This window comes from Gadus morhua, chromosome 10 (assembly GCF_902167405.1).
Source record: "Gadus morhua chromosome 10, gadMor3.0, whole genome shotgun sequence".
In the NCBI taxonomy this organism is placed as follows: domain Eukaryota; kingdom Metazoa; phylum Chordata; class Actinopteri; order Gadiformes; family Gadidae; genus Gadus; species Gadus morhua.
Genome location: NC_044057.1, coordinates 1,607,132 through 1,620,191, shown reverse-complemented (window position 1 = coordinate 1,620,191; position 13,060 = coordinate 1,607,132). Strand labels below are relative to the sequence as shown.

The 13,060-nt window shown below is 41.5% G+C and overlaps 1 protein-coding gene across 1 annotated transcript in view; it reads right to left on the bottom strand.

The window, feature by feature from the left end:
* Window positions 1-1,707: 1,707 nt before the first annotated feature.
* b4galt1l (DP-Gal:betaGlcNAc beta 1,4- galactosyltransferase, polypeptide 1, like) overlaps window positions 1,708-13,060 on the bottom strand; it is a 30,677-nt gene continuing 19,324 nt past the window's right edge. The window contains exons 4-6 of the mRNA XM_030367853.1: window positions 12,301-12,423; window positions 7,085-7,189; window positions 1,708-3,655 (exon numbers count right to left, since the gene is read on the bottom strand). Coding sequence (XP_030223713.1) covers window positions 3,526-3,655; window positions 7,085-7,189; window positions 12,301-12,423 — 358 coding nt within the window. The 3' untranslated portion in view covers window positions 1,708-3,525. The remainder of the gene's footprint in view (window positions 3,656-7,084; window positions 7,190-12,300; window positions 12,424-13,060) is intronic.

Sequence of the window (13,060 nt, the reverse complement as noted above, 5' to 3'; positions counted from 1 at the left end):
GCGACCTGCGTTGCTTGTGGACTCTGTGATGATCGCAGACACGAATAATTGTGTTCAAATACAGATATGAGGACGACAAATGACCTGAAAACACTTGGTTGGGGTTAGACTCATTTTCCCCGCATTTACAGTGTGGTCGCAGATTTCGACGGTGTGCTGTCATGAATTGTGACTCATCGGGGATTGCGACCTGCTGCTTGTGGACTCTGTGATGATCGCAGACATGAATAATTGTGTCCAAATACAAATATGAGGACGACAAATGACCTGTAAATGCAATGTATCCAACAACGGGTAATCTAAACTAACTGTAAGCTCCAGCTATTTACTCCAATGCAGATGTAGTGGAGAATGACAAGACATAGTAACTCTAGCCTACTCAAGTAAAATAAAAATAAAACTAATTGCAAACCTAACTAATCGCAAACCTAACTAATCTAACCTAACCTACGCAAATGATGATGTTGCGGCTCTCAGCATGTGCCAGAGCGCAACAGTTTTAGAACGTCGCAGCCCGTCTCGTTGCAAGGCGTTGCAAGGAGTTGCGAGTTGCAAGCCGTTGCAAGGTGAATCTTTGGTCTGAACTGGGCTTAGCCTCACTGAACCCGCTGTACTTTCAGAATAGCGAGAGGGAAAGAGAGGGATTTAGAATTTGGCCCCATATGTCTCATAAGGGGCCAGGTTACCTCCCTTTTCTCTCCTTTGCCCGCCCAGAGAATTTGGCCCACCAATGAGACAATGAGCTACGACCACGGTGTGAGCGCCACACGTGTGTGTGTGTGTGTGAATATACACACACTGTAAAGCAAGTGTTGTATACTTCTTTGTTATTTGGATAACCGTTCTGCTGTTGGTGTTATGGCGCATAACACACAACATAAGTTAAGGTTTACGTAAAGCTACCATTTGTTGAGGGCACCATTCCCTTTCACCTCCATGTCAACGTTCAATCTGGACTTCAGGGAGTCAAAGTTCCTTTCCCCCGATTCCTTCTCAACCATGGCCGAGTTAACCCCCACTACGAGTATTGTTGTGGAAGTACTGTTAGTCCGCAAAACTGCAACAATCCCTTTCTCCTCCATGTCGCTGCTCAGTCTGTACTTCAGATTGACGTGGGAGTGGAAGTACTAGAGACGTCGGAGAACCCGACTGTCGTTTGAGATTCATAATATCATCCGGAGGCACACACAGCTTCTGGCCATGATAATAGATATTATATATCTATATATTATATTATATTATTTAGATATAGAGCTCCTGGACTCGGCTGAATTTCTTGAACGTCTTCAAATACAGTATTAGGGGCCACAATGATACCTATATAGAAGCATCCATAAAGTAGCATGCCATGGGACCTTTAAAAATCTTGTTTACATTATTTGCTTCTGTATAATGAAGCCATCTACGGCATCACAGGTTTTAGGGCTTGCAGAGAGTTGATTATTGAAAGGTTTACACAACAAAGAGCAGGCAACGATTGTGAAATATACAATGTCTATAAAACGTTATCAGTCATTGATTCATTATCGTGTGGTGCCGATGAGGTGGATATCAGGGCCGTTGGGTCCAAAACAATCCGTCAGCTGTGTTGTGGATACACAGAGGTAGGCTATTGTATTCTAAGGTATTTATACACGCAAGAAAGAAACTAGATCTAGGCGCCAATCAGAAGGGTGACCTGGCTTACCGATAGACATCACACACCGCACCTATTCAACACAAGGTTTAATGTTAGCTTGGCAACGCATGGCAACAATAGGCCAAAGTGTATCCTAGCGTATTAGTTTCCACTTTCATTCTGCATGAACAAATACAGAATAGAGCCATTCAGAAAGAGACCCAACGCATAGATGTGATAAACTACAACAATCTTACATTTTATACCACAATCCAACTTTGGCAAAAAAGTAAAGGAAAATAAAAAAAATTAAAATCACAGGAGAGATTGACGTGCATAAAGATTCTGATAGTTCCATACAAAGCATCACATGTGAAATCAAAATAAAGAAAATAACAAAATGCCTGATCAATTCATCGGGACGTGGCGGTGATTTATCTGACTATAAGCCAGCCAACTAAGGCTGTTGTCCACAGATTGAGATCAAATCAATGCAACAGAGGTCAACTCTGAACATGACAACCACCCGTGACTCGCGTACATCCACACACACACCTGATAGTCATCGGGAAAGCTCCCTGCAGTTTATTGGAGCACAGTCATCAAGACAACCCACACGCACACCGTTTGGTCTATCAGCCTCTCTGAAGCACCCGTCCCTGGGAACAAGCACTAAGTGTTGCCAGGTAAGGCTGCGGGCAGCCAGAGCCCTGTGCTCCAGCAGGGGTGAAATTAATGGATGGGCAATCATTTACTGTTGGCCGTGGATCAATCAAAGGACGTAGTCCTCGGAGTGATCCCACAAAGGTTTCGTCGCAGAGGAATGACAGATAAAGTCACTTTTACTCAAGCTTCCACGCCACTATGCGCGTTCATCTAAACTCTAGCAGACACACTATTGGAAGATCTCTCAGCACTTCGATTAGGTCTTCAAAAGGCATTAAAGGCTCAGGTGAGTGTGTTCTCTCCAGGGATAACTACATCAAACCCAGAGAGAACCTTCCCCCAACAGCATATTGATGAGTAACAGGACCCAGTAACAAGTAACTAGAAGGCACATTTTGTCATTTCAAATGAGCCAACCTGGATGCAATCATATTGCATCCACACAAGACACTCGCACGCATGCATACACACCTTATTCTTCCAATCTAAACATTTACACACCCACGGTATTTTTCTCATTAACAGAAAAAAACCCTCAACACACCCTTAAATAATCCAAAACCTCTTATCAGTTTAAAAGACACCTGATATGAGTGAATGAACTCCTGACTGGGTGGATTCAAAGTGTCAGTGAGCGGGCCTGTGACCGCCCTGCCAGCAGAGTACATTCGGTAGGACTGAGGAGCCGCCAGGGCAGGCTCGTTCCCAGGCAGCCTGGGACTGGGAGAGGGCTCCAGGTGGATTAAGCCAGGGGAAGCTCCAGCCCCTCCCCCAAGAAACGCACAACTTTGGTCACACACACACCCCTCCTAAAAACAGAATACGATAATATATTATACCCCAAAACATTTATTGGGCTGGGAACCCCCCCCACACACACACACACACACACACACACACACACACACACACACACACACACACACACACACACACACACACACACACACACACACACACACACACACACACACACTGGGGTTGTGAAGGAGATGCTGCAGACGTCCCAGAGACAAGCGGGCACTTTGGTACAAAGTAGCGCCACAACACATATTCATGTGTTCAAAAGATTCACTGCTTTATTCCTCAGCGATATCCAATGTTTATGAGAGACAACCCCCCCCCCCCCCCCCCCCCCCCCTAAAAAAATATTAAAACGCGACAAAAAGAGTTTGTTGGCTGGCTTCCGTAGAAGGTCATGTAAGGCACATTTGGGTACTGCGGCGGTCAGTGGAGGTGGGTCATGGTTCCCCCACTTCCACGGTGATGTAGGTGTACAACGGCCTCTGCTCCTTGCCAACCACAGTGTACGTGAGCGAGTTGATGCCATCCTTGGCCATGGTGTCCCTGGTGTGCGCCAGTCGGTTAAACCTGGAGACATGAAAAGGCAGAGGGTTGGATGTGCGCCCAAAGAATAAGTTGATTTTAACAGAGATAACATTTACAAAACAAGATCTTAATATTAGGTATAACGGAAAATGATGGTGGCCTTGTTAGTGTGTGATCCCACATGGTTGCACAGGAGAAATGCAACTATCGGTCATTGCATGTTAAAGGTTGTATAAGCAATTGTAGGCCGAAACATAAATGATCACATTCATCTGATCTTTCCTCACGATCCGCTACTTGCCCGCCCAATAAGCACGCCGTCAAAAAAAACCGCGTCTCTGAGATCGTACACAGAAACAAATATAAATAGTATTCAAACCAGTCACCGACAAGGGGTGGGTGTTGTGGGGTTTTGCGCTGCGTTCATGATCGTTTTTACTGGATGCACAAAACACGGAAGCGAGCGGGCTCTGTTTGTTTTGGATCTCACTTCAAACGCCAACAGTAGTGACGTCACCCAGCATCGCTGATACAACCTTTAATATAGTTATTATGCAATAAAGTTATGGTACGGCCCAGCCCTAACCACCCTGTCCGGAAATAGCTTCTCATAGCTTCTTCGCCTTTTCCTTAATGAACTAACCCTTAACAAACTTTTTCCCTACATGCTATTCCATAACGATATTAAGCATCAAGTACAGGTTGTTACATTACACAATTACTCAGTACTTGTGTAATTGTCCTGCCACAGGCAACCTCATTACCTCATGGGGCCACATTACAGAAACTTCCTAACTCTGAATTCCTTTCCTAGCTTGAGATAGGAAGGCATTTAGGGGTTTTGATATTACAGAAGGAGGTTTCCTAATTTAACTTAGGAAGAAATCCTATCTTATCTTAAGATAGGAATCCAGCCATTGCAGAATTATCCTAAGTTAGGAATTTTCCCTAAGTTAGGATCCCTAAGTTAGGTGACCTAGGTTAGGTTACCCTGTTGGCTGAAAGGCTACCGAGACCGGCTAATTTCATTTTATTGCCTGCAAAGACATTTAATTATGAATAGGTGGAAGAATTACTTTACTACTTCATTACTACCTCTTCTTGTTCTCTGTTCCAATACCTGCCATGACCGTTACTAGTGCTACTGGCTTGCCGTTATTAACAAAGATCCTCAACAGTCTCTGTTAACGTTAAAAGTAGCTTGTTCTATCAATCTCACGCACACTCTGACATAACAGACATAACCTGACGATTGCCGATCGAAGAATCTGTTTGAAAGAGCAGTTAGGATTACTTAAATTAAGATAAGATATGAGGCCAAAAATAAGATAGGAATCGGCCAACAGGTCAGGGACTGCTGCTGTAAGAGGAAATTAGGATTTTTCCTATCTTTGAGTCCCTAACTTCCTGTGCTCTTTTTGGTAAAAGTCTGCCGAGTCAGGATCGCTTTAACTCACTTTATTTGGTAAAGGTTTGGACTAGTCTCTATGAAGCAAAAGCAGAGGAATTGTATGAGCACGCGTGGGGATACACTTAGTAGGGCATCTGAAGGATGCTTTACCTGGAGTGTTCTAGCCCCCTGGGCTATGTGTTGTGACTTATCTACTGGGCAGACGTGGACTCAGTTATGTGCTCTGATTGGCTGAGCATGGTGCTGAACTCCCGCCCCCCTGGATACCCGTATGTGTCTTTATGCTGTCCCTTGCGGCTATGTGTTGGCATTGCAACTTTGTTTGTGGCTATGTGCTGGAATTACACTTGTTCTTGTGGCCTTGAGCGTCTGGGTCTCTCCAACATCTTGACCGCTCGTATCTCTAGAATTGACCCATGATGAATGGCCTCCTGTATGAGCTGGACGCCTCCCTAGGCTCCGGATCCCTCCTTAGCGTGGGAAAGAAGACTCTTTAATTGGCAAGGGCATATGTGGCCTGTTGGTATGAATGTGTGAATTACGTTAAAAACTTAAGTTAGGGTGAGAAGTTAGGATTTTTTTTGTAATGAGGCCCCTGGTCTCACAGAAATCTGTGAAATTAAATTTCAGCACTGACGTTAGCGCTGACGTTAGCGCTGAGACTTCAAAACCCTTCAACTCATTCATAATTCATTCTACAGACTTCATTCTTTCTTCAAAATGTTCAGCAGATGTTCTAGATTCATTGTAATGATTCTTCAACGTTCAGCTTCAGCAGTGTACAGGAGCATTTCAGCGTCAGCATTCACACTGATTCTAGTTTATTACTTGTTAATGTCATTTCAAAGTAATTAGTTACATTACAAAATGAATGTCTTTGAACTGTAAGGCATTACTACTTTTACATTACTTCTGCATTACTTTCACCAAAATAACAGGAAATATGGATTTGGGCTCTCAATAGATCTTCTTGTGTTCAATGCAACTCATAACACAGGAGGAGGCTTAAGGCTAACAAAAGTACAATATAATGGTCGCAGTTGAGGCTCATGGTGCAATACATAGAGCTAGAGCCTACTACGGTAGATTGTAAAAAACAACAACATTGAGACCCCTTTCTGTTATGTCTAGGATGAAATAAGAGTTGTTGACACCAAAATTGTGACTATTGGTCCTGTTTCGGGTATTTGGCTCATTTAGAATCGCCCCTGCCTGCATAACAATGGCTGGCTATGGGTATTCACAAAACGGTCCTCAAAACAACCCTAAACATTTGTTTTCAGAAATGTGCAACTCCAAAAATCTAGTTCCAAATCAAGTATCATAGCGAAATATAGTTTGTCGTGTTTTATTTGGCATTTTGTAAATCCGTTGATTTCAGCTGGAAGACTCATTGCTCCTTGACCGGATACAGAAAGGCAGGCTGGTTGTAATCTTTTCGCTCCGTTCTAGCCCTACTGTTGACACGGAGTACCGAGCGAAAAGACTACAACCAACCCCCTGGACTCTGCGGCTGCCAGGCTTCTCCTCTAGCAGTAAGAGGAAGTAAACATTTGCAGATACTTTTCTCTGCGAATCTCGCAGTGTTGGGGAATTTGTATAAAATCAACACACAGGTTAATTTCGGGTTTAAGATGGATTGTAATGCATGTTACTGAGATTTGCACAGAGTAAAATATGACCTTCTTTTTTTTTGTAATGCCTTACATTACCGCGTGACAGCAAAAAGTAATGCATTCCATTAATGCATTACTTGCGAAACTCCCAACACTGTGGGTGAGCAATGATAAGAGAAAGAGCGAGACTATCAGGAAGGACCCAGCTGTGTTTGAACGAATGCTCTTCTGTGTGGCCAGAAGCCTGCCCTGCATGGTAGTACAAGATAAAACCCTAAAGATGTGGACCAAGTTCTTGATAAAACATCCCCAACCATCTATAGGGGTAAACAGGGAATAGGGCAGTACACAGAATCCTTTTTTCGTCTGTTTTCGAAAACCGAGGAAAGGAAGCAAAAAATATCAGAAAGGAAGTGGAACCCTGGAGAACAGGAAGCGTCTTACCTCTGAGGGTTGGGCTCATTCTTCTTGTCCCGGTTGTGTCGAATCATTCTGCATTTCCCCACCGTGCCACTGGCCCGAGAGATGGTCATACCCTTCGTGGATAACCTGGATACAAAGACAGACACCCACACTTTAATGTTTGTTCGCAAAATGAAAGCACCTACACGTGTCTTAAGTCTTTAAACTTTGGCCCTTTTGGTGATTATGATGATGAGGGCAGCAATAAAATAGCCGGCTGTCAACCAGCTTTGCTTCAGACATCAATATTGAAAATATACATTTAAATTAAAGCTGCAAGCAGCATTTTACAGGGGCCAAGCCTAACGCAGACAATTAAGACCCTGACCCAGACCATATTTGCATTGCCATCGTAGCCACCAACTCTGATACTCAGTTCTTTGTTGTGTAGATTCCTTTAACTGTGTTGCAGCCTTGCTTTCATGTTTTCAACGTATTATTGTGGGCTAAAATGGCAATGGCTGGAGCAGAATCTGTCCATCAAGAATCCTGAAGAGACAAACGTGGCAAAAGCAATCATAGGTGGGATGTACAGATACTTTCCTCCTCACACCTTACAGAGAACATAACTGACAGTCACAGCAAAGCAATATCATGGGAGCAATTATCTGACGCTTTCGTCTTAAGCGACGTACATCCATTCAAACCCACATTCAGACACTGACGGCGCTGTCGACCACACAGGGCAACAGCCCTCGGGGCAGTTCGGGTAAGGAGTATCAAACTTTGATCAGGATAATCAGCATATCCTAGTTTCCAATGGTATACATTTGCACAGTTATTTCGATTAGCGATAGTTGTAACACATTGGGTTGTGGAGTTAAAGTTGTGAATGTTTGCCTACCAGGTAGAGGACAGACGTAGACATAGCTTCATGGGCTATGGCTAGAGCAGGATAGCTTGCTAAAAGAGACTAACCCGTCTATCAAAATCAGAATCCTGAAGTAGTTAACGTATCAAAAAAAAGAAAGGGGATGTAACCCTCCTTTGGAAGCCACCACTAACCGTCCCTTGGAATCACTTCCTCGCCACACCTTACAAAAAAGTAACATAACTGACAGCCACAGCCAAGCAATAATCATTTGAGATTTATGAATTAGAACCATTCATACACACATTCAGACTGATAGCGATGTCAATCACACACAGCGACAGCCAGCTCATTGGGAGCAGTTTGGGTCATTGTTGCCCTGTGATGTGCAAGTTCACACTTCACAAAAGATATCTCAAAGTTCAGTTCACGCTGTTTAAAATGTACTAGTTACTACTACATAGTGCACAATCTCACATTTCTTTTTTTATTAAATTCTGTTATTTTTCAGTAGAGCCTCCTCCTAACATTCCACCAGTTGGGTAGGAGGCGGTTCATTGTAAGCATTATAAGCAGTATATAAGCATTTAACGTCTTTCGTGTTTTAAAACACACTTTTTTTAGGAGTGTATGGCTCCTGGATGCTTTACCTTTATGCATATTGCTTTATGTCAGATTGAAGACATCGGTCTATAATTGACATGTGGAAAAGGAATTTTGTCTAAATAAATTCAAGATGGCCGTAAATCTATCCAGAGGTAGTCAAAGGTTCTTGAGGTAGATTTGTTCACCATGAGGATTTGCATGCGTGGGCAAAGTCTATGACTTAGTCAATGATTGTTAAAAATATAGCGCTAACTTTGGGCCAGTCAGTATAATATTTATCTGTTAATCTTCAGTCAACCTCTACAGCTGTAGAAAGTTTCATATCTTCGGTGCGAGCAGTTTAGGCTGTGTAATTCAAATGTGACGGAAGAATAATATAATAATAAATATAACCGCAAGCGTTGATTAACGCAAAATTAAAAGTCAAGAACACACTGATGGAAGATATGTAAATATCATAATTGTCATATTTAAGGAAAGATGCTCCACTTGTAAACCTGAACTGCAGCCTCATTCACATGGTCAAAATGTCTATTGATAAGCACACAACATCCAGAAAACTCAAAGTACACATTTCTCAAGTGAAATAAGGGCTTTCTTCAAAGCATATACCTGAAAAATCTTTGAAATTCTGGGGAAATTAAACATTTGTAGTAAAGAAAAGTAACGGAAGAAATATAAATATGACAGTTAATTATGAAGGAAAAATGGTTAACGAAGAAGTTCCCCTTAATGCCATACTGTGTCTCGGCAGTCCGATTCTTGAAAACTAATGAGCCGAAGATTGATTGCCTGATGAATTTCAGGTGCTGTTCAATGTTGAGTTTCTTAAATGACTGGCAATGACAGAATGTCATGTTCAGCATGTTCATAATGCTCTAATCAGGATTCAAACTCTCAACCTAAGGATGACCAGTACACGGCATTATCCCGTTGAGCCACTGACATTCCTGTACTGCATGAAGCCTCACTCACATTGTGAAAATGTCGATTGATAAGCAAACAACATCAACAAAACTCCGAGCACACATTTCACAAGAGAATTAAGGGCTTTCTTAAAAGAGTAAAGACATGAACACTTGCACAGTTAATGGTATCCACCTAATGATAGCCGTATGGTAGTGATACAATAACAAAATGGTCATATAGGCAAAATGGGTTGAGACTGTGGACGTTTGGCTTTTCTATGAAATTGTGGGCAAAGTAAACAGACCAGGGTGAAAAAGATGCATCTGATTTTAGAGATTAATATGATGAAAGAATTTTGAGTCCAGGTCAATCTAGTAAGGAGAAATAAGGCTAGTTCATAATTTTTTTTAAATAGCGCCAACTTTGGATGCAGTACCAAAATTTGGGTTCATTAGTAGTGGGGGTTATTGGTAACCATACCTGAACATTTCAAGAGTTTTCGACTTACGGTATAGGCTGCAGTATGACTTTTACAGAATTTGAGGAAAAAAAAACACGTTACAGAAACAATAGTGGACAAGCAGCTCGGCTGCTCGGAGCCCTAATAATACTAACGATTACAATAGGTTGGCTCACACTTTTTTCCTGGCCACCATGTCGTAGAATTCTAATGCAGTTGATACAAATGGTTGAGTGCATTGAAAGTTCAACCTTGCCCCGGTTGAACTGGTTTTGAAAAACAGTGTGTTTGCCTGTTTGATGCAGAACCAGCTATCACGTACAGTAGTGTCATGTATAGTAGTGTTTTAATAGTATTAGACTAGATTAAAACTATAATAGTAAAAACTTGTGTATCATTTTCACCATTATATGTAAATACAGATATTCAAATACAATGACAGCGCAGACTTATTGGACTTCATTTAACTTTCCTGATCAGCATTTGTAATGTTTATATTTCCTGGTCTGTAGTAGTACATTAGTACATTACAACATTGTAATATATTTTTAGTAGCCTACCGTTTTTATATATGAGCTTAATAATAAGCAAGGTTATGAAATAATTGCAACGTGTGTACACATATAGTAAACCAAATCCTAGCTTAATCTTTTTGAATTGCTTCATGTAGATACTTCAGCGCTGGTAGAATAACGTGGAATTCATACCCAGAGGCCAATAGAAATCCCTGACCAATCCCTGCACATCCTGGTGAGGATTTGCATATTGGAACACAACACTTCAGACAAAGTAAAGGTATAGGTGACACAGTGTACGGTGTATCGTTTGCCTTAGTGTGACTACTTTGGGCAAAGTTAACTTGCAAGCAGAGCTCAGGGTGAGACCCGGTAATAATTCATTGCGCTAAGCAGAGTTCGTATTGCGGAGATCTTCCGTCAATGCCACAGTATCAGAAGACAAAACCCTGACACCTTGTCTCCTCAAGGCCGGGGCCAACAGTAAGGCAACACGGACCCAGGTTAGGCCAGTAAGCCTGCAAACAAGCCTGACCTTGTGTAAATGGTAAAGCCATTTATCATTAACAAAAACTCCCCAACGACTGAGAAGATAAATAAAATAAATCCAGCTTTATGATTCATAAATTCAAAAGATTAATGAAATATATATTTTTTATCAATAAAAAAAAATGTACGTTTCCGGGAAGAAAGACTATGAGATAAAAAAATGACAATATAAGTGAACACCCTTTCCACCATTTGTTCTCAGAGATATCATAATGAGAATGTTGGATTTCAGAGATTATGGTTTCAAAAATGTTGGCAGGCTAACCAAAAGCTTTGACAGGTAAACATAAGGCGTAAAAAGTATGTATGATCAAATATATAATTTGAAACCTCATCTAATGGAAATGCTGACAGTAATCTAGCAAAATTGTACCAGTTCTTTATCACCAAAGACACCAGATCCGTCGAGTACAATTGGATACAATCAATAGCCTTCTCTCTTGCTCGTAAATAAATGTGTATTTATAGGTATCCTTATTTGTATTATCCTTATTGTATAACCGTCACTCTGCGACCGTTACTAGGGATTAAGGGCTTTGCTTATAAACGTAACCTATCTCCTTGTGTTCTCCTCTTCTTTAAGAGGTATGAGTAGTAGGGATGGGTCAGAATATTCGATTATTCGTTCCCGAGGGTCAAAGTCGATTTTTAACATTTGGACTGTGAACATTTTTTCGCATTCAAATAAACAAGAATTAACGGACGGAACTAATGTTGGACAGGTGTCCAAGGGCATTATCCCGCTTATACCATGGTCACTTGCCATTGAAAATCAATTAAGACCATTCATTTATATTTTCATGCGTTTTACAATCCAAATATAAAGTTTTTCACAAACCATAACTTGTTTCCCTGGTAACGCCTGGTAACTATTACCTGGAACAATCCCCTCCCGTAAGGTTCTTATGCAACGGAAACGTTGTTCACTCCTCCAATAAATAGGACGGACATTAGCTACGACTTGGCAACGGGAGGCATTGTAGTCCGCTCAGCTATGAGCGGACTACTAGAGCTAACGTTATGCATTATACATATTTATAATTCGAAATTCGTCCCATCCTTTATACCACAGATACTATAGGGTCTATAGCATATAACCACGTTTTCGGATTACAGTTTTATGCATTTTCCACAATTTAACAGCTCTCGTTTTGAAGGCTGAACAGACAATTTGACTGGAACTACTTAGCAGGTAGTTGTTTTTCTGCAGACTATCCATGACTGCCTTTGTGAATAATCGAATAATCGATTATTCGTTCATACCGCCCACCGATTATTCGACCATGAACAATTTGAGTGATTCACATCCCTAATGAGTAGTAGTACTTAGTATTAGTACTGATGTTACCTGTTGTAGATGTCATCGTCTTCGCCTCCCCAGCCCCAGTAGCTGTTGGGTAAGCCATTGATCTTCTGGAACTGCTCCTTGCTCATGGCTGACACGCCCCCGAAGTATTGCCAGTATGGTAACCTACGGCAACCGGGCGAGAGAGGGGTACATTGAGGTAGTTTAAGTGGGGAACAGAGAAAAAACGAAGCTTCCGCCCACCAGCTTAAAGGACAAATCCGGTGTAAAATGGATTTGGGATATGTTTGGTATGATAACGAGTTGGAAAGTTCGTTTTGGAGCAAAAAAGCTCCTATAGACGCATTCTTCAGTTGGCTGTTTTTAGCCGTTTCTACCAAAACGCTATAAACCTGGAACGATAGGGGCATGTGTTATGGTAAAAACTAAACCGCTATTTTAAACCACTTAAAAGGCGATAAGTAGCCCGACACTTCTTTGGTAGTACAATAAGGGTTTTAAAATATGAAACGAGGCATTGATAACTTTGTAAGTGCACAGATTGTTTATTAAAAATGACATTTTATAGACAAAATACCATCATTAGTTCACCCGTCGACGCCATCATGTTTTTAAGACTCGATAGATAGATTGACGAACACAGAGATTGTGACATCCGGCAACACGCAAGCTCTGTGTTCGCCAATCTACTTATTGAGTCTTAAAAACAAGATGGTGTCGACGGATGCACTACTGATGGTATTGTATGTATAAAATGTCCTTTTTAATAAACAATCTGTACACTTAAAAGTTATCAATGCCT